Source organism: Protopterus annectens, chromosome 5.part1 (assembly GCF_019279795.1).
Source record: "Protopterus annectens isolate FY-2018-M chromosome 5.part1, PAN1.0, whole genome shotgun sequence".
Classification (NCBI taxonomy): Eukaryota; Metazoa; Chordata; order Ceratodontiformes; family Protopteridae; genus Protopterus; species Protopterus annectens.
Genome location: NC_056736.1, coordinates 86,291,637 through 86,314,676, shown reverse-complemented (window position 1 = coordinate 86,314,676; position 23,040 = coordinate 86,291,637). Strand labels below are relative to the sequence as shown.

Genomic DNA, 23,040 nt, shown 5'->3' with positions numbered 1-23,040 from the left:
TGTGTTTTGCTGTGTATGTACATCGACCTTATGTGTCGGTGTACATACATTCGCTATTTAGTACTTTCGTGGTTTCAATATAGACCCGTAACATTCCACACCACATATATGTTAATGATGTAGGATCATCTAAGATTGTTAGCTTTGGGTGATTTTAGAGTCTGGATTGATGACAAGTCAGTTGGTTTAGACATTTCTCTATATTATGGAGAGTTTGAGCCTCATTCAGGCTATTTCCTGTGCTACACATACAGGGAGTCACTCACTGGGTTTGATATTCTACTTTCGTCTGGTTGCCATAAAGCTAGGAGTAGAGTCTGTTGCATGACTAGGCTATTGCTTAGCTAGCTTCACAGTTGTGATTCCTCTTGATTTTTCCATCTGATATTTAGCTGACCCATAGGGATTAAATAGACAGCTATATTGACAATCTGATGCTCTGCTGGGGTCTGCTTCTTTAGAAATCAGTGCAGACTCAACAGATTCTTTAGCTGCAGCATATAAAAGGGTTGCTGCAGGAGATCAACCCAGAGTGTTTACGCTCTTTGTCTGCTGTAAATAATGATGTTAGGATATTTATAGGCTTTACAAGCTGTATAAACATAGAATCAGGCAGGAACAGAGGTAAGATATCATGCCTTCTCAAGGACAGCCTTAGCTGGGTTACCCATTATGTTGTATACCATTCAGAAATTTCACGTAAGAAAGCAATACTCTTGGTCATTGAGGCCTCTGCTGTATCAAGTCATTTGACTGTGTTCTTGAAATAGCTGACAGATTGTATAGCCCATCCTGCCTTATTGTATGAAAAGCCTTTTCATCCCCAAGATGGGGAAGGTGGTACCAGTTTTTGCATGTAAGTTTACAAAGATCAGATGTTCTTTTCTGCCCAATATATGACTGTAGTTCATTCCAGTGTTTTTAATGTTGATTACATGGACTTCTGCTGAGCCAAGTTTAAATATGCTGATTATGAGGTGGTTTTGAATGTTATTTCAACTGTATGTATGTATTGTGAGATAGAACTGGAATCCCTTAGGCTAGTTAAATCTTCCCTGGAAACTCTTAGTGCAGTAATTTACCAGCTCATTTTGGAAAAAGTCCACCCTATTTCCCTTTCTTAGTAAGGTTATCAAGAGGGTAGTTTATGCATAGGTGTAATCACGTCTTACATTTTTTTATGACCTCTTGGATCCATACCATTTCAGTTTTATAGATGAAGATGCAGCACTAAGACTGTACTGTTAAGGGTAGTTAATGATCTCTTAATGACAAGGACTTAACAGTTATATTCAGTCCTGGTCTTCCTTCATTTTTTTGTACGATGTGGCACCATGGATCATAGACATCTGATTGGGGATCACTATATTGCCTTTCCTCCTCAGTCCTTGGTTGGTTTTCCTCTTATTTCAGATTATAGTCATTGGGTTATTTATAGAATTAATCTTTCTGTGAGCTGCACACTGACATGCAGGATGCTGTAGAGTACAGTATAGGAACTTTAACTTTCCATGCTGTGTATAAACTACCAGGAGAGCTTGTTTAGGATTGAACTATATAATACCATTGCTATTCTGATGATATTCAAATGTACATTTCTTTTCACACAAGCATGTGTGCCCGTTTTTATTATCCTCGAAGACTACCTGGATGCCATCCTTCAATGGATGAAATGTAGCCATCTCAAACTCATCTTGGTGAAGAGTGACAAAGCTTGTACATGCCACTGTCTGTCCTTCTCAGGCTCCATTCCTTTTTCCTCTTATTTCTTATGTATAAACAGAATGGAGTTTCTGCCAAGCATGTGGATTCTGGGGAAAGATGCTTGATAAAATGCTGGCACTTAATGACTAACAGTCATCTGTTCTCATATAATTTTATAATCAACTATGAAATATCTCTTTAATTAAGCACCTTATAGCCTTTGGACCCACTAACAGTAATACAAACTCTTATATTTACCTTTCTTCATTATTGAACAATAATGCAAACTCATATCCCCCTCCATTTGTTATTGCACAGTAATACAAACGTATACCCACTTCTGTTCTTGCACAGTAATACAAACTGTTGTGCCCCTCCCTTTGTTATTGTACAGTAACACAAAGTCTTATGACACTTCCTTTATTACACAAATACAAACTTATACCCCACTCTGTTCTTGTACAGTAATACAAACTCTTATGCCTAACTTCTTTATTATTGTAAAGTAACACAAACTCTTATGACAACTCCTTTGTTATTGTACAATACAAACGTATGCCCCTTCTCTGTTCTTGCACAGTAATAAAAACTCTTGTGCCCTTCCCTTTGTTATTGTACAGTAACACAAACTCTTATAACACCTCCTTTGTTGTTACAGTGCTGTTTATGTTGGGTCTTTGGATGATTCCTTGCTGAATTGCAGTGTATACAAAATTCCACTGTTTGGGTTTTGATGGGTATTTCACAGACCAGAAATATTACACTGCTGGGGCTTTTCAGATCATTTTAAGGGAGCACTATGATTCAAAAAACTGTAGGATGCATTAAGAAACACATAGAAACATTTATCATCTCATTCCTTTGCAACATCAGAATAGGTGACAACAGTGGCATAAACCCAAAACCTGCTAAGGTTTTGCCATACCTAACCATTTGCTGTGTTAGGAATATCAGCTGCTCTGAAAAGTGATTGGAGCTTCTTATGGTTTTATATTCTTTAGCCAATCTGTACAGACATGCGCTGAAAACAATATTGAAAATGTCTTATTCGCTTGCGGTAGCTGAAGTTTTCATTACCTGTCAGGGAGGGTATTGGTGGAGGTGAAAGGCTGCAAAGGGTGCATTTGTGAAGAACAGATTGATCAAAACTGGAGTAGGCAGTTGGGTATGTGATTATATTAAGGGAGCTGAATCAGCTGAAAATATGCCTGTTGGTGGGGTACCATGGGGTTAAGCTTTACAACCTGGTCATTCTGGTGTCAAAGTGACCTAACAAAAAGCCTCTAAGGAACAGATTACATTTTGGCTGATAACACATGCATATACAGCAAGGTTCGCAAATAAGAAAGTTTGAAAACTGAGGATAGAAAAAACTTGGCAAGATTTTCAGAAATGATCAAAAATAAAGCAAATTAAGTAGAAAAATACAGAATAATCCACCTGGGAAGCAGACACATCGAAAGGGAATATACAGTTGTGGACAGGAGGTGGATTTGTTGCAGGAACAAAAGAGAAAAGTGACATGGAGTTAGTCATTTAAAATGACCTAAAAGTAAACAAGCAGTGTGAGAAATAAGCAAAGAAGATTCTTGGTATACTAAAATATATATTGGAAAATATCATCAGTATAAACTAAGAAGTTATTAAGTCTCTTTACAGAGTTGATAAGACCTCATCTGAAGAACTGCATACTGTTCTTATCAGTGTAATGATATAGAAATTATAGAAGCATGTCAGTGGAGGGCAGCAAAACATTTGTGTGGCCTGCATCTGAAACGATATACATTGAAACTTAAATAGCTTTACATATATAGTCCTGAGGAAAGGGGTGTGAGGTGTAGGAGTACATGACGAAAAACATATAGTACATCTGGGACCATGCTTAGAATAAAGAAATACAAAAAAATAAGAAGATTCTATTTGAAGATACAAGGGTGGATAGCTCAGGGAAGATACAGTGAAGTAGGGCATTAATGGAATACTATTTATGAATTGTTAGTAATTTCAAAAATTTTGAGTGAATTAAAAAAATCAGTGTTTCTGTGTTAATTGTGTCATATTATCAGGTAATACCATTAGATAGTGACAGTAGTTTGTGTTTCAGGGTGCAGGGTGTACAATGTGTTGTAGATATTTTTTTGGGAAACTTAATGTTACAGCTGTTCCATCTTTTTGAAGACATCATACAAGTTTTTTGGGAGCTAAGATGTATCTACTGAATTAAGCACCACACCTTATATAAGCTTCAGACCTAGCAACAGTGATATAAGCTCTTGTGTCCTAGTACAGCTGGTTTGTCTGTGGGACTGATTGTTTCTTGAGAGAGAGAACACTGGCATATATCGATGACTGTGTGACCTAGAAGAGGGCACTGGCTTTTGGAAGGAAATGTTTCAAGTAGTGTACTCCTCATGCTAACACATTATAACATGTAATAAAGTATGATAATAGAAAACTGTAGCACGTCTGTCACCATTAGTTTTATGGTGTCATTAGAAGTCTTGCATGCTAGCAACTGAATATCCTGAAAGGGACTATGAATTACATGTGTTGGCATACATTTCATGCCAGCAGAACAGGCATCTGGAAAGTTAAATATCTGTTCTGATCATGGCTTCCACTTAACAGTAAAGCAATGTTTTAAGTACTGGAGACTGCAGTCCCATATCCTTGTTATTACTGCATTTTGTGCCTTTTTTCCAGGAATTGTGAACCATGCTGTATGATAATTACTGCCCAGTGGCTCCCTCACCTCCCTCTAGTACTCCCTCTACCAATGAGAACCATGTCATGAGTGTTCTTCCTCTTTTGGATCATTACCTTCCATTGCAATATGTTTTCTCTCAGTTCTATTTCTTTCTTTCTCCATCATAGTGCTGGTTACCTGACAGTTCATCAGTGGAACATTAAAGTCTCCTAGAATTATGGTTCTCCTTTTCTTTTATCTGTTCTCCCTATCCTATTCTTGAGATTTTCACTGCTGTCCTGAATGAGGTGGTCTGTATACTGTAGATAGAAATTAGGAAAATCTTCCATTCTAATCTTATGACATAAACCTTAGTCATTCTATCTCTGTCTCAGTCTCCTTGATTGTGAAAGTTTACATAAGTATGCAGCCACTCCACTCTTCTTCTTTATTCTCCCTTCGCATGACAGAACTGGCAATAACGTACTCCATTCCCATCCATTATAACCGATGATCTGACATTGTTGTCCTCATTTGATCTTCAACCCGTGGGTATAGGCACCGACATCGGTGCCAAGCTAGCCATATCCAAGCTACAGTGCCAAAACGGAGCTCCTCCCCTACCCATAATGCTCCTCTCTCCTCCATCCCCTCAGATCTCATTTGCCACCATTTCAGCTATAAGCAAGTCATCTGAGCTCCATCTTGTTGTGAGTTTGCTAGAGTTCCAGTGTTGAGGGGTCAGCGTCGACATTGTTTGTTTCTTCAGCACTGACCATGGCCTTGGATTCATCTGGTCCTTTTCTTCAGTGCTGGAGGGCTCTGAGAGTCATAGCTTCTTTGATACCAGTTCCGAGGGTTTGGCATCAGCATCGAGGGTTTCAGAGCCTTCCCTCTCCCTCAGAGCTTTGGCACTGACTAGCTTGGCAACAACTCCCCTGTTGGCACTTATGGGGTCAGGGGGTTCAGCTCCACTGGCATTGAGCATTTTGGCGCAGATGTAGGCAGTGCCGATCTCCTGTTCTCAGTCAGCATTTCACGTGGTGGAGAGGGTTCTCTCGACTTCGATGTCGAGATCCTCGATGCCTTCCCCAAGATCCTTTTCTGCTCCGGCTGGACTCTGGACTTGGCATCTCCAGCTCTCTGCTTCAAAGACAGCCTGCCCCTACCCTCCATGTTTCTCTCCCTGTGGAGCCCAAGGCTTCCGGTTCCTCCATGGATTCTCCCCCCAAGGAGGTCGACCAGAAACATGTGTAAAAGGAGGCACATTGACCACCCCTGAGTCTGTCATGGATGACACTGACTGGAAAGAAGGTGAGGGCTCCCCCCGATCTGCACCCAATGATGTCTCCTTCGGGGACATCATGGAAATTCTGCATCAGAAGGGTTGCTGGTCTGCCCCAAAGCCCAATCCAGATGAGTCAGTGTTCCTGCAGGCGTTTGGCCCATCTACTTCCTGGGTGACCCCCCCCCCAACCCTTTAGTAGACCTCATCGCCCACAGGGCATGGAAGGAACCAGACACAATGGAACCAGTACCCAAGCACCCAAAAAAAAATACTTAGCCCCCTGCTAGACAAGACTTTTTGGCAGAAGACAATCCCTGTTGATGCTTTGGTGGTTGCAGCCACCACAAAAAAGGAGCTCACCCAGGAGAGCTCCTCTGTCCATCCTCCTGCCAGGGAGTCCAGAGTGATAGACAGACTGGGGAAGCATATTTATATGTCAGCGACCTTCTCTCTGAGGGCACTGAATTACTTGGCGCATGTTACTAGACTGTAGAAATCACTCATCGAGAAACTGTCTGCTTCTACCCTGGAATCCAGGTTGGCAGAGGAGAAGAAGATCTTCTCCTCTAGACTGGTCACTCTCAAAGCTATTTCTGACACCTGTATGAGGTGCCATTCCTATGCCTAGGAAGGTGGTTGTAGGGCAGCTGGTTCAGGCATCGCTACTAGGTATCATGCCTGGATGTGGCTTTGTGACTTCTCTGAGCCCTTCAAGGTGTCCTTCACGAACACCCCCTTTGATGTATCTTCACTGTTCGGTTCATCCATGAATGAGACTTTGGCCCAGTGCGAGAAGGATGGTAAGACTGTGTTTGTCATCAGAATCCACTTCTCTTCTCCTCAATGTTCCTACTCCAGGTATCAGAAAGGCAGTAAGAGATTGTGGTTCTGAAAATCCAGGGCTTTCCATCAGAACACACCTGCTGACTCTTCCCCTAGAAGCAGATTGGGGAATGATTCTTTTGGGCGCCACCTTAGGGGCAGGAGGGCTTCAAGAAAACAAGGCCCTTGGGACTCCCATCTGGACAGACCCTTCCAGTGACCCTGAAGTGTTGCCCAGCTGTCCTACCCAGGAGGCAGTCGGGGGTTGCTTTTCTCTGCATCCATCAGCCTGGAAAGCCATCACGTTGGATCGATGGGTGCTAAGGATAATATTCAAGGGGTATCTGATTCCCTTTTTTCATCCGCCACAGGCCCAAAAGTCTCTCCTGGATGTTCCACCTGCTCACAGGGAGGCAGCTGAACTGGAAATCTCCAAGCTGCTCAACAAGTGAGTCATCCAGCCTGTTCCCCCAGAACTATCTGGATCAGACATCTATTCAAGGTTCATTTTCATGCCCAAAAAGACGGGGGGGGGGGCACAGACCCATGCTGGATCTCACCCGACTGAAGAGGTTTGTCACCAAAACCAAGTTCCGGATGGTTACAAATCAGTCCATTCTTCCATACCTTCAGAAGGACTTCTGGATGTGCTCGATTGACCTCCAGGATGCATACTACCATATAAAGATGGACAAGCATCACTGGAGGTTCCTATGCTTCTGATCAGGAGCGAGGCATTATCAGTTTAGGGTGCTCCCCTTTAGCCTCACCACAGCCCCCAGGGTGTTCACCAAAGTAGTAGCAGTACTAGCAGCATGTCTAAGGCTGCAGGGGATACAGGTTTTTCCTTATCTGGATGACTGGCTTCTGACTGCACCCACCAAGCATCAGCTTCTTCAGGCCAGGGAACATTTCCTTCAGTTAGCTTCAACCTTAGGCATCATGATAAATTTTCCCAAATCAAAATTGGAGCCTTTCCATTCCCTGGAATTCATTGAAGCACTGTTGAATACTTCTCTGTGCAAGGTTTTTCTTACCATGGACAGGATTCAGTCTCTTCAGGGCCAGGTGAGCATTCTTCTGGAGACACCAGGTGAGCATTCTTCTGGAGACACCTCAACCATCAACGACCCAAATCCTTCAAGCTCTGGGATCTAAGGGCACAACCATAGTCATTTTACCTTTGACAAGACTAAATATGCAGGTTCTCCAATGGACCCTATCAGTCCAATGGGCGCTTCTGGACCAGCTCCTGTCGCATCCCATTCAGCTATTCGGAACCTGCTATCCCTCTCTCATGTGGTGGTTAAACATTCAGAATCTAGCAGAGGGTTAATCTTTCATGGCTCCTTCTCCAGCGGCCACAGTCATCGTGGACACCTCCCGGCTCGGGTGGGGGCATTGGCTGGGATGGACTGTTCAAGGGATATGGTCAGAGTTAGAGACCAATCTTCAAATCAGTGTTCTTAGATGAGGGCAGTGCTTCTGGCATTGCAGGCAATGCATTCTTTTCTCCACCAAGGAATGATTGCGATACAGACAGACCACATGGCAGTGGTCTGGTATATTAACAAACAGGGAGGAACCAGATCTTACCTCCTATGTCAAGAGGCCATGAGATTGTGGGAATGGGCGATCTCCTCAGGCCTCTTTCTTGTTGCAATGCACATTCCGGGGAGTTTCAACATCCTAGCAGACAAACTCAGCAAGACCATTTTGTCTCCTCACGAATAGTCTCTGAAACAGTCAGTGGCGAACATGATCTACCAGAAATGGGGTCAACCGAGCTGTAATCTTTTCACTTCACCTTCCATTGCTAAGTGCAGTGACTTCTTCTCCCTGATTCCTCACAAAGGAGGAACTCCCAGAGATGTTCTCATTCATGCTTCGCCCCCCGGTCTGCTGTATGCATATCTCCCCCATCCTCTTATGGCAAAATTTCTTCAGAAGGCTCAGAGGTCAAGGTGTCGTGTGATCCTCATTGCCCCCTTCTGGCTTTGTTAGGTTTGGTTCCCCCTTCTTTGGTCTCACAGTGTCAGTCCTCTGTAGATTCTGGATTAATGTCCAGATCTGATTTCCAATCCAGAAGACAACTTTCATTCAGATCTGGACAGCCTGAAGCTCACAGCTTGGCTTCTGCAGTTCCAGTGATGGCTAGAGTTCCTGGGCTATCATCCCCTGTGAAGTATATATTGCTTTCCGCTCACAAGTCATCCACTAAGAAGATCTATGCTAGTAAATGGAAGAGGTTTTCCATTTGGGCTTCCCACAATTTGATGGATCCCTTTACTGCATCTATTCCTTCAGTTTTAGACTTTTTGGCTTGTATTTTCAACCAAGGTGCCAGTTCCTCTACAGTGAAAGTCCAACTAGCTGCCATATCCCATTACCCTGTAAGCAATCTTCTTTGCTGCTTCTAGATTGTGCAAGGCCTTTTTGAAAGGAACATTTCCTTTATGGCCTCCCATTATGGATCTGGTTCCCCCATGGGACCTAACTTTTGTACTTCAGGTGCTGGTGTCATCTCCATTCGAGGCCTCTGCAAAGGTGTATATTCAGTTTCTGTCATGGAAAAATGGCTTTATTGGTAGCCCTAACTTCATCTAAGTGGGTTTCTGAGATACATGACCCTTTGTATTCAATCCCAGTACCTAATTTTTCACAAACGCAGGATTTTGCATAGGCTGAATCCTTCCTTTATATCCAAGGTCGCTTCAGAGAAGAATATTAATCAGGTTATCCATCTTCCTGTGTTCTTTCCAGAGTTTCAAAACAAAGGAGAATACCAATTACACATGCTTGACATTCATCGACAGCTTCATTTCTATCTTGATAGAACCAAATCTTTCAGGAAGTCCAATCAGATGTTCTTCATGTTTCACTGTTGCAGTCATTACATTTGGGTAATCTGCGGCCGGCCTGAATAACAAAGTCTTGGGTCCTGCATCGGCTGCTGTCTCCTCTTCCATGACATCAGGCCGTCAGGGGTATAAAACATGCAGCCGACGCCATTTTAATCAGTTTTTCTTGCCGCGCGGTGCTCAAAGCAGAAGCAGTTCGCAAGTGCTGGTTGGCCAGCTCCTGAAATTTACGTTTTCGAGTTTCAGAACCGAAGTCTTCAAACTAAAGCCAACTACCTCATTGGAGAAACTTTTTCTTTCTCCTTACTGATGTCAGTAAAAGTTAATAATTGCATTACTTGTGGGAAGCAAATACCTCATAAGAATTTTCATTTGTACTGTATTCCTTGCCTAGGCCCTGATCACAACGTGCCTTGCTGTCGGTTTTGTGCTAAATTTAACCAATGCACTATTAAGCGTCGGTATATTTTTGCTTCTGAATATTTTGGTTCAAGATTTGACTACCCTGAAATGTCGTTGGTTAGCAACCCGACAACCGGAGTTCACAAAAAACACAAGGAAAAAGACAGAGACAGACTGTCGAGGTCCAAAACCGACGACAAAGCTTCTCCTAAGCCAGTCGCTGGTTCACCGGTACTCAGTGAGGCACTTTCACAGCCCCTGATACCTGTTACTTTTGAGTCGCAGGCCTCTACCGAGACCCATTCGGAGTCCGGTATGCCGCGAGATTCGCAAAGTATTGAACCCATGGATGTCTCTCCCTTGGATGGGTTCGGAGCTGCTGAGCAGGCACTATCTTCTGAGGGTGTTTTCAGGCCTCAACATTTTTATATTAAACTGATGCCATCAACAAAAACAAGGTCAAAAACAACTTCTATGTCTAAAAAAAAAAACAGTGTATGAGCTACTTGCTCAGGCCCCTATGCCTAAAAAACAAATGATCAAAATGGCTGAGGATTTAATTACCTTGATCAGGGGTTCCCAATCCCCCCCCCCTGCTAAGAGGCCTAGGCAAGGCACTGATTATGAATCTTCAGATCAGGTTTCCATTCCTTCTGATTCCTCTTCTGATCAGGAATTTACTATTCCAGCTTATGAGGATTCTGATGCAGAGGAATCCATCCCATCTGCTTCTCCTCCTGAGGATTACACTTTTGGAGAGACTTTGCATACTTTAAGGGAACATTTTCACTGGGAGAGTCAGGTCTTCTCTGAATCAAAAAAGAGGCTTAGGGATTTCCTTCTTCTACCTCAGCATGGGCCTTTGGCAATACCTCCTGTATTAGACATTGTGGATGATGTGTTCTTGGAATCAAGCATGGCTCCTGATTCCCTGCCTGCGGCTCCTAGTAAGCCAGACAGATATTGCAGGGTTCCTGACTCCTACAAATTTCTTTTCAAAACTCCTGCTGCTGATCCCGAGACTATTTCTCAGGGTCCCGAGGGTGTTAAGGCTTCTACAGTCAAAAATCCTAACCCTTCTGATAGAGATTCCAGGGTGCTGGATAGATGGGGTAAGAACGTTTATACGTCTGCAACCTTGGCAATCAGGGCTTTAAACTGCCAGTTTCATATGCTTAAATATCAACAGCATGTTATGGGCTTACTGAAACAGAAAATGATGTTGATTTCTGATTGTGTGGAAAATAAAGAGTTACAGGATTTATTGCATTCAGCAGAACAGGTTGGAAAGCATACTTTACAATGTGGTTTTGATTCCTTGGAGGCCTCTTGTAGGGCCGCCGTTACTGGATCTGTGATAAGAAGGCATGCCTGGATCAAGGAGCAAAATCTGCCTGATCATGTTAAAGCTAAATTGTTGGATGCCCCTTTGCAGCATGATACTCTGTTTGGTAATAAGACAGAAGAGGTTTTAAAGAAAATGGAAGACAAAGCTAAATCTATGCAAACTGTAAAAGATTTCTTGCAAGTGCAGCCACCCAGGTTCAGTAGGCACTGGCCTACTAAAAATTGGTCCTTTCCTGTGTCCAACAGAGCCACTCAGGGCAAACCCATGTGCTCAAAAGGCTCCAGATATCAATCACGGGGATCTTACAGGTCAAAGCAATGTGGTGCCTCCACCTCCAAATCTGGAGGTAACAAAGCACAACCCTACAGTAAGCAGTCTCAATGTCTTTCCTCTACCATCTCCAAGCACTTATCTTTTGGCAGCCCCCTTGGGGGAAAACTAGCAATTCATGCTCAAAATTGGCAGTTAATTACCCAGGACAAGTGGGTATTAAACATAGTATCCCAGGGGTACAGATTTCATTTCCATACTTTGCCAATTCCAAATGGATGGCCGGATCTGCCACAAAACCAGTGGGCAGAGGCCCAGAAACAAGTCATGTCCCTCATGGATATGGAGGCTATTCAACAAGTACCAGAAAAGGAAAAAGGACAAGGATTTTATTCAAGGCTTTTCCTGGTACCCAGAAAAGACAATTCCTGGTGTCCAATACTGGACTTATCGATTCTGAACACATTCCTGGACATTTCAAAATTCAAAATGCTGACTTTACAACAGCTACTGCTTATGCTAGGCAAGAATGCTTGGTTAGTAACTCTAGACTTAAAAGAGGCATACCTGCATATCCCAATAAGGGAATCTTGCAGAAGATACCTCCACTTCAAAGCAGGTTTTTTGCATTACTAATTCTCTGCACTGCCCTTTGGCTTATCTACTGCACCCAGGGTCTTTACAAAGTGCCTGGCACCAGTAATTGCATTCTGCAGACAAAGAAACATTAAAATTTATCCTTATCTGGACGATTGTCTCATTCAGACAGAGGACAAGGACACTCTTCTTCAACATCTGGCATTTGTAAAAAGGCTTCTAGCATGCCTAGGGTACACCATAAAAGAAAAGAAATCACAAGTGGTACCCTCTCAAATAATTACATTCCTGGGTGCAAGCTTGAATACAACTGCCCAGGTGGCTTACCTCATGCAGGACAAACAAATGCAATTGACAACATACTTCAAATGGCAACAAAAACCCAGTTATCTGCAAGATAAATTCTGCAGGCTTTGGGGTTCATGGCATCCTGCATTCTACTAATTCCATATGCGAGACTGCATATGAGGAAACTTCAATGGTACCTAAAAAGTTTATGGAGTCAACATTGTCACAGCCTGGAAACAATGATTCCTCTCATTCCCTGCCTACAACAGGAGTTTCTTTGGTGGGCGGAGACATGTCACCAAAACAAGGGACTGTCATTCACTCTACCCCCTGCCACCCAAACCCTAACTACAGATGCATCAGACTGTGCTTGGGGGGCCCACCTGGCAGGGAGATGCATTCAGGGCAAATGGAGCCCAAACCAAATGCATCTGCATATCAACCAGAAAGAAATGCTAGCTGTTCAGAATGCTCTGACAGCCTTCAAGGACTTACTTCATCCAGGACAACTACTGATAAAGACGAACAACACCACAGTTATGTGGTACATAAACAAGCAGGGGGGTACCCATTCCTACCCCCTTTTCAGACTAGCCATGGCCTTGTGGAACACATCCTTGACTTACCAAATACATCTTCAAACTGAATTCCTGCCAGGAAAGCAAAATACTTTGGCAGATGACCTAAGCAGAAATCTTATGGACCCGCATGAATGGAAACTGGATCCACAAATCTTCAGCATGTTGACACAGAAATGGGTAAGCCCAAACATAGATCTATTTGCCTCTCCCTAAAACTATCAGTTGGACAAATTCTGCACAAGAACTCATCACAAAAAAGCATGGAAAGTGGATGCTCTATCCTTCAGCTGGAAAAACCTATCAGTCTATGCCTTTCCCCCTCTGCCTCTACTCTCCAAGGTCTTACTAAAAGTCAGACAGGAAAAAACAAAAATGATTCTAATTGCTCCTGACTGGCCTAGCCAACACTGGTACCCGCTTCTAAGGAATATGTCACACCTCCCTCCGTGGTACTTGCCTCAAACACCTCATCTACTGTCTCAGCAGAACTATCAAATTCTGCACACTCAGCTCCAAACTCTGAATCTTGCAGCATGGCTAATCAACTAATTATTCAAACCACATCTCCCAGTAAACCTGTGATGGATGTCATTTTGGAAGCTAGAAGGCCTAGTACTAGAAAATCTTATGCTGATAAATGGAAGAAATTCTGTGCTTGGAGCCAAGAACAAGGAATAGACACAGCAAAGCCCAATATTCCTCAGATTTTACAATACTTAATTGAGATGCTTGACAAGGGCCTATCTTTTTCTTCAATAAAATTCCGTGCCTCTGCCATCTCGGCTCATTACAACACATAGCCTCCCCTCTTTTCTCATCCACTGCTAAAACAGTATCTCAGAGGGGCCAAAAATGTAGGGCCTCCCAGGAGAGCACCGACCCCTGCATGGGACCTCAATTTTGTGCTGGAAAAACTCACCCTGCCTCCTTTTGAGCCAGCAGCTACTGTGGATATAAAATTTCTATCTTGGAAGACAGCTTTTCTTTTGGCAGTCACTTCAGCTAGAAGGGTTTCAGAACTACAGGCTCTCATGGCAGTGGAGCCTTTCATTATATTTTACCCGGACAGGGTGGCCCTCAGGACCAATCCTTCTTTTATGCCTAAGATGGTATCCAGTGTGGCTCTTAACCAGACCATTCACCTGCCAACATTTTTCCCAAATCCGCAGAACAAGGGGGAGCAGATTCTGCATTCATTGGATGTACACAGACAACTAAGATTCTACTTAAACAGGACAAAATCTGTAAGAAAGTCTGAGCAACTACTGGTAGCATTTCCTGCAGGATCAGAGGGGAAGGCTATATCAAAGCAGACTATTTCTAAATGGATAAGCCACTGCATTTGTTTCTGCTATTTGTACCATGGCAAAGCCGTGCCCAAGGGGATCAGATCCCATTCCACCAGGGCTGCCTCTACTTCAGCAGCTTTTCTCAGAGGGGTCCCAACCAAAGACATTCTAGAAGCTGCTACTTGGAGCTTTGTTCATACGTTCACAAAGCATTATCATTTACCTCTCTTCTCTAAATCCAGGGCAGGCTTTGCCACTGCAGTCCTGCAGGGCCTTATAGCTGCTCCTAATGCTGTTTAGTTCCATCCTCCCATCCATAGCTTTGGGATTCTACCCAAATGTAATGACTACAACAGTGAAACACAAAGAACATAGTACAGTTGTGTACACTTACCATAAATGTAGATGTTCGAATGTATTCACTGTTGCAGTCCGGGTTACCCACTCGCCATCCCCCAGTCTATAACTTTTCTTTCCTTCACTATGCTCAAAAGCCTTTGTGGTGTATTTGCTTTTAGTTGAAGGAAAATTTTATGTTTCTAAGGTGCATTTATATATTTACAGTTTATTTATATATTTTTGCTCCCCATTTGGGGGGAACCTGACATCTGGGGCAAGAAAAACTGATTAAAATGGTGTCGGCTGCATGTTTTATACCCCTGACAACCTGACGTCATGGAAGAGGAGACAGCAACCGATGCAGGACCCAAGACTTTGTTATTCAGGCCGACTGAGGGCAACCTGCCAGCAGATTACCCACATGTAATGACTGCAACAGTGAATACACTCAAACATCTACATTTATGGTAAGTATACACAACTGTACTTTATTTGTATCCTACTTGTAGTCTATATTGTGATTGCCCGTTTCCAAGGTAACCATTGCCAACTGGATTGGCAAATGTATTACCTTTATTTATCAGAAGCATGGTGTTCCTCTTACTTCTGCAGTGAAGGCACATTCTACTAGGGCTGTATCTATCTCCTCCAGGGTACCAATGGATGAGATTCGTGCTGCAGCTACATGAGCTAGGTCTCACACTGTCATATCCCATTACAAATTGCATATTTCATCTAGGAACAGAGCTTCCTTTGGTTCTGCTGTGCTCTGGAACATCCTTCCTTAGGGCCACCCAGGGCTCAAGTAGCTGGGGACTCTGTCCCACCGATTGAAAATCAAATGAAGACAACAATGTCAGATAAAGAAGTTATGTACTCACCATAACATTCCATCTGGATTGTTGTTCTTCATTTGTCTTCAACCTTCCCTCCCTCCTTCCCCCTTTCCATGAGTACTTGGCCTGGCAGAGGAGGCTTTTTGCTCTCTCTCATTATGCGTCCTCTTTTAAGGGTGGTTGTCAGTCACTCTGTTGCTTATGATCTAAGTCAGGTATTTTTTTGTTGACAAACTCGATCTGAGGGGATGGAGGAGAGAGGGGTATTATGGGTAGGGGAGGAGCTCAGTTTCGGCACAGTAGCTTGGATATGGCCGGCTTGGCACAGATGTCGGCACCTATACCCACAGGTTGAAGACAAATGGAGAACAACAATGTAGATGGAATGTTATGGTGAGTGCATAACTTCTTTTTTTATTGTGAGCCCAGTGCTGATACATCCTTGTAAGAATAATCCATGCTGATGACACATTCTGTTATCCTACTTTTTAGCATGACATAGTATCATATACCCTTCTCCTTACTGATTTCTTTTTCCATTTCTTCTCCCTTACAAACCTTTGCAGTCCTTTTGTGCTTCCACATTTTAGTCTACAGAGAACCCAATTTTGTATACAGTTGTCAGTATCTGCTTACCTTAAGCAGTTAGCTGTTGACAATCTTTAATGTATATCCACTGATTCTGACATGTATACTCACAATCACAAAGATATACACCTCCCAGCAGAAACATGGGCACTCCATGACTGAGTTCAACTTACAGTAACAGTTAATTATGACAGGTTCACTTGGTGATAGTTATTAATCAGTTATCCTATTTACACAACACTTACATGCTACTTAGCAGAGAGGTGTTGCAGAGTTACCCACTTCCAGTGGCCTACTATGATTTACCCAATCAGAAGACAGTTCTGCATAGAACTGTATAAAAAAGGTTACATTCTAAAAAAAGTTCTGCAAATAAGACTATATAGAACGTGATTCCATTAGGAGGCTGCCAAACAACCTACTCTACCCAATTTCAGGTCTCCATTCTTCTGAAAGCATGAAATAATTTGTTCATACATTAAAAAAAGTTGTGTGAAGAAGACTAAACTTAAGACTTAAGTTTCCACTTAGGTTATGTGCTTTTAGCAGTCAAAAGAGTAGTTCTCCTGATCTAAGGAGCTTTTCTGAAAAAGCTACCAAACAAACAAGGTGCTCAAACTTTTATCTCTTGTTCCTTTGTTTTTTTACTATTGCAAAATCAGGTCTTGTACATTTGTTGTTTTAAATAAATAAATTAAACACATAACTGGTTCAAGCAGTGTGAAAAATGTCCAAATGAAAGTTTATGCTTTAATTTCATGTGTGGTTGCATTTAGAAACATTACCTACCGATAGACAGACAGACAGCAACACACACACAAAATGTTTATATATAGGGATATACAAGTAATTCATTTAGAATTGATTTTAAAGAACTGCATAAGTTTTGTTGGGGAAGACATTACTGCATCCTTTGGGAAGTAATCTACCCTAGGGAATACCACATTGAAAATACACTCCTAAGAGTTGACCCAATTGTTTGGGATTTGGGAACTTACATGGACAGTGACCTAACTTTTGACCAACACATGCCCATTGTTGTAAGAAAGTCCTTCTATTTTACACAGCTTATAAACAAAAAGGGATTGTGTCTAGATCTAGGGATGCCATTGTCTCCCTTTACTCAGCCCTTATTAGGCCAATCATTGAATATAATGCCCCAGTTTGGAACATTTCTACCCAGACACATGTAATAACTGGAAAGCCCACAAAATACCTTTCTAAAAGGATACAAGGTCTAAACAACATATCCTACATGGACTGACTCAAAGCCCTGTTACTATACTTGGTATCTTACAAACAGCTGAGAGGTGACCTGTGTCTGGCATGCAAAGCATCCTCTGACGTAATACTGATGAATTTACTGCACATCAGTAAGTCAGATAGCATCAGAAATACTCACTCTAGGGATGTAAACCTCTTCTGCAACATCAACAGAATGATTTGGAGGGACAGGTATATTTTGGTGAGGATGCTGCTGCTTTTGCATGCAGTCTCCATCCACGTAAAACAAAGTCCATCCCTGTCCATATTCAAGCACAACTTAGATCTATGGATGTAAAACCAAAAATTTACTCCAGGACTGCCCCTGTACTACTAATGGACACAGGCAGCTCCTAAATGCTTTTTCCCATGCATGGGTTCCCTCAAATTATCTATGGTATTATGTCAGTTATTCTCATTTGGGGTAATATATAATTATCAACAATAGGATTGGTAAGGCTAATCTCTAACCAAACTGAGTAGGTTAATTCAAGCACAAAAAGGGAAACTGGCAAGCCTTAAAATGGCCTGCAAGGGCATCTAACCTAGTACTTACCCATGAACCTATGAATGATGTTACACCATAGTATCCCCATGTTTCCTGCAAATAAGATTTAAAACTGCAGAACATTGTATTTATTTATTTAGTCAGTCCCAAGACACATGGAGAATTAACATTTTAGGAAACATTTACACTCAGCAGTTTTGTCACAGGTGCTCATTGTTCCTGGTGGAGACAGTAGAACATGAGACAGGGTTTAGTATATAGATTTAGGGTGTGCATGGAATCTGTAGCTGGCAGTGGAGAGGCGTTTACCATCAGTCACTGTCTGCATCAAAGTGTACTGCAGCATGAGGCTATTCTGTTCAAATATTTTGAGAATTTGATGGGAGTCAGTGTTACGGGAGGGGGGGTTGTGGTACACATTTACCATCAAAGTGCAGAAAGTAATGGAGATGGAATGTATAGTAAAGTCATTTGAAAGGTTTGTTTATCATTCTTTTTTTGCCACATTTGTAAAAGAATGTATGCTGCTTTTGTGAGGCAAGAAGTAGAAATGAGTAGAAATGTAAATTGAGGATTTCCCTAGGGCTGCATGAGGCAAGAAGAAGTATGGTTGGCAATGGTGGCTGAGATGTTGATACTGCTGGTTTTCAGTTTTTAGTAGAATTTGCAGGAACAGTAATTTCTGAAACTACAAAACACAAGATATGTTCTGGATTCTGGCTTGTCAAACTATTTACCAATGAAATTCTCCTGTTTCTAGTACTGTTACAAACTTTCTGTATTTAATGTTGGCTGGCACAGTGGTACAGCGGTTAGCATTGTTGCCTCACAACAAGAGGTACTGCAGTTCAATTTTTCTGTGTGGAGTCTGAATGTACTCCCTGCATTCACATGGGTTTCCTCCAGGTGCTCCGGTTTCCTCCCACATTTCAAAGACGTGTCTGGAGCAATTCTCCCTGGCCTCCTCTGAAAAAGGTATACAAATGTTAAAAAAATAAAATGTGCTTACCTGTGGGCTTAGTTATGGATACTAAAGAATATCAGTGGAGTAATTGCCGCATCTGAACTCAAGATTTGCAATCACTAATCCATTTACAGTTTATGAAATTAGACTATAATTATTTTATTCCACACCTGTGAACTTACTTTTAACCCACCCCATTTCTCAGAATAAATATGAACCAATTGTCCCAGTCTGTTAATCAGCTTAAACAGCATGCAATAATATTCTGCTAGTATATATATATATATATATATATATATATATATATATATATATATAAAATCACTGACAGCATTTATGTGTAAAGTAAATAAATATATATTTTTTGTATTCCAGACATTTTCTGAAACATTCAGAGAAATTTCAGCATCCCTCAGCATGGTTTAGAAACAGAAAATTGCAGCTGATGTCAAGCATTGTTTCTATTATATATCATTTTTGCCAAAAGTAATTCTTGTGGATTTAAGAAGAATATATTCTTCGACTCTCTACAACTGTGAAATGAATAAAGTAGGCATTAAAAAGTGTATTGCTATTCTTGTACAGATATATATTTTGTCATTAAAAAGCATTTATTATTACCATTCTTATATGTGACTCGTGTTACTGTTTCATAGCCTTCACTGTTACAGACTTCATCTGTCATAAGAACTACCTGACCCTTTGTGTGCAACGCATATTACTCCCTACTGAGTAAAGACTGATCACTACAGCCTTAGTACCAAAGTACCTTGTGCTTATATGAATGAGATGTTTATTCTCCCCTAAAACAAAATTTGATGCTTTACATATTGTGGGTAAGTAGTGGCTTCTGACTGAGACAACAACTAAACAGTTTCTTCCACCGTGTATTTCCAGGTTCCCAGTATCTACTTTTTTACTTTAGGTTTCAATGTACTTACTGAATGAAAAAAAATCACACAGCAAAACGAACAGGAAGCACTAAAGGTTCAGATGAAAAATGTGTTTACCAATAAATAATAAAACATCCGAACCACCAGGCTAAAAAATAAATGAACTTTAATAAAGTAGTAACATGACAACATCCATCTGTTGTCATGTTATTATTTTATTAAAGTTCGTTTATTTTTTTGCCTAGTAGTTCTGATGTTTTATTATTTTTTGGAAAAAAAACAAGAGCCTCAATAGATTCAGTCTACATCAGCTATTTCAGCTATTTAAGCATATAAGGAGACTAAAATGATATCCAGTTCCATTTTTTGACATTTTATTATGTAATTCAATGTATTTTTAGAGAAGCAATGAATTTTAATGGGAGTTTTACTGTAGTGTGCTTGTGAGTATTAATTTTGCAAAATAACAAATAATTATTCACCTGTAAATGCTATATACATTGAAATATGACAATATTGTGTACCAATATCAAGATTTCTGTTTTGCTGAACATTAACATGACCAGAGCTCATTTTCAGTAGCACTGGAAAAGGAGCACAGTATGTTATTTCAGAACTCTGTTGCAAGATGGACTTTATTAGATAGTTTGATGGCTTATCTCACTAAAAATGAATTTCGCTGAAACTGAGATATCTATCTCTTTACAAAACTAGTTTGTAAAAGTCACCTAAGACTGAAGGCATGCAATACTCATTTTCTAACAGTTGTAAGATTAAAAAGAATCTGTAGCACAGTTTACTTTGCATACTGATAAGGAAGATGATTGCTAACTGCCTTATTTGCTTACTGTTTTAGCTTGTCAAATTCAATTGATTGATTCAGTTATGATGGACATGACTGTAGTCTCAAAGATCTGTCTCCATTGGGCAACATGGCTGCTGCTTTCCTTACTGTAAGAAGAACTACAGCAGGCTTTCCTGTACACCCCCCACTAAGGATCTTCAGAAGAGAGCTAAGAGCTTTTTTACTTTATGTAAGTGTGTGTGTGTGTGTGTGTGTGTGTGTGTGTGTGTGTGTGTGTGTGTGTGTGTGTGTGTGTGTGTGTGTATTAAAATGACAGCATATTACATAGAAAGATGACATTCTCTGAAATCAAGGCCTGTGTGAATGGCCTCTGACAGCCTAAATTTGCAGATGATTGCAAATGAAGAGTGGTCATAGACTCCTCCACAGACACACATGTTCTCTAGGAAGGGCTGACACGGACAAATAACTGATGTTAAAGCCATGCACTAAAACTAAATGTGAAGAAATACATAATAGAATTCCTCAGGAATTCATCCACACCTGGTAAGAGTATACATATGTACATGTATTAAAGTATAGTCAAATGATCAACTAAAGATGGACCCCTGCCCTAAAAAAAAAAAAAAAAAAATATATATATATATATATATATATATATATATATATATATATATACATATACGGTTCTAGGTTTATAACACTACTTTCCTACTTTCACGACAACAGAAGCAGCGACACCCATATATATATATATATATATATATATATATATATATATATATATATATATATATATATATATATGACTTTACTATGTTGTAATAACTTTCTCTTTTTCACTAAAGTGCCTATTGTATATTGTACCTTCTTTTTTGTCTCTATTTCTGTTAAATTCTATGTAAAACCGGCACTGTACCTGTCAATGTTGTTCTTGTTTTATTGGAGCTTTTCTCCCCTGACCTCCGCAGAAAATGGGCCCACACCCAGATGGACTATCCCAGTAAACAAATGTGAAATAAATAAATAAATAAATAAATATTGACAACACACCCCTAAGAGCTGGCAAAGTAGTCAGAGATTTGGGGATGCACTTAGAGAATAAACTAGTCTTTGATCATAACATGTCTACAGTAGTGAGGAAATCATTCTATGTTATGCAACTTATAAACAAATAACCAAGTAACAATTCAATCTGCAATGATACAAACTTAAAAAACGACAAAAAAGAAAAAAAAACAGACTCCAAAGAAAGTGCAAGATACACCCAAAAGTCTAATTCATAAAGACTTTCATCCACTACAAGTAAGGTGAACTTCACCAGACAAAAATCTCCCTCCTAGATTGTCCTTTTATAATCATTAAGACCAGAAAGGTATGGCATCTAGGCCAAAGGAAGTCACTGTTCCACTGTATTTGGCATTCAATAGACCTGTAATTGAATACAGTACCCTCTTTGGTGTGTACCTAACCAGGCATATCCAACAATTGGAATGTCCACAGAGGTTCCTCACTAAAAGAATACATGGTGCAAGTAAAATTACTGTCTCAAGACCCTCTCCCAGTATTTTGTCTCCTACAGGCTATTGAGGGGAGATCTATGCCTGGCATAAAAGGCATTGTCAGACCCCACCCTGATGGACCTCCTGGATATCCGCAAAACAAACAGCAGCTTAATTACCCATTCTAAAGACTTAAATCTTGCCTGTGATATAAATAAGACCTCTTGAAGAGATATGTATGTATTCCAGAGACTACCCCTTCTCTTGAACAACCTCAGCTCCCCAGCCATGTGAAGCAGACTTCCTTCCTAACCCAATTCGTGTAACTTGGACAATTGAATGGGAAACAGGAAATTCAACCCTGGTTTGACACCTATATCTCTAATGGACACAGGCAGACTGTAAATAGTTCATCTCCCAGGCCCCTGCTTGTAAATGTTTCATCTCCCAAGTACCTGCTTACACTTACCAAGGGTACCAGAACTGGTCAGAGATTTGAGGTGCATGGCTAGGCTTAAAAAGACCCTTGTGATCATTAGCCTAGCAAACACCTATGAACCTACAAACTTATGAAATCCTGGATATAGCACTTGTGACCAGATTTAAGCAGTGGACCTAGGTGTTATAAGAGTTAGTTGGGAGAGATAAGATTGAGTGATTTTACCTTACCCAGAGGGGGCGAGATAGTGAGAAGAGTTATGTAGTCAGTATCCTCTGATGGAGACCAGGGTATTTATACCCAAAAAGCAGGGATCTACAAGTACATAAAATTCTATAGGCATTGAGGTGTATGTACTAGGCTAGATGCCTTTGTAGACAACTTTTAACCTAGCCAGTTTTCCCTTGGTGAGAATCAAACCTTGTACAACTTCTTTGTGAGGTAACCACCTTAAACATTAAACCAAACCCAACCCCCTTTTTCAAAGAGTATAATCTGAGACACATGCAAATACCAGTTGACTTTGAGGGGTTAAAACCTACCTAAAAATTCCACATATGCTATGAATACTAGTTACCTGGGCACCCATCTTTAACTTCCACTACTGACAAATTAGATGCTAATGATGTAATCTCTGCTGAATACAAAGACCCTCCCAACTGTGTGATGAGAAGTACTATGCTGGTAGGATGAAGAGCATGTCCTAACATTCAACATAGTCAGTGGTAAGATCCCTGCTCGTACCTACAGGGTCCAGGATTAAATCT

The 23,040-nt window shown here is 41.0% G+C and overlaps 1 protein-coding gene across 1 annotated transcript in view; it reads left to right on the top strand.

Annotated features, from left to right (window-relative positions):
* Nucleotides 1–19,263, top strand: part of COMMD6 (COMM domain containing 6) — a 393,895-nt gene extending 374,632 nt beyond the window's left edge. The window contains exon 7 of the mRNA XM_044072903.1: nucleotides 19,010–19,263. Within this exon, the coding sequence (XP_043928838.1) occupies nucleotides 19,010–19,060 (51 nt within the window). The 3' untranslated portion in view covers nucleotides 19,061–19,263. The remainder of the gene's footprint in view (nucleotides 1–19,009) is intronic.
* Nucleotides 19,264–23,040: the final 3,777 nt, after the last annotated feature.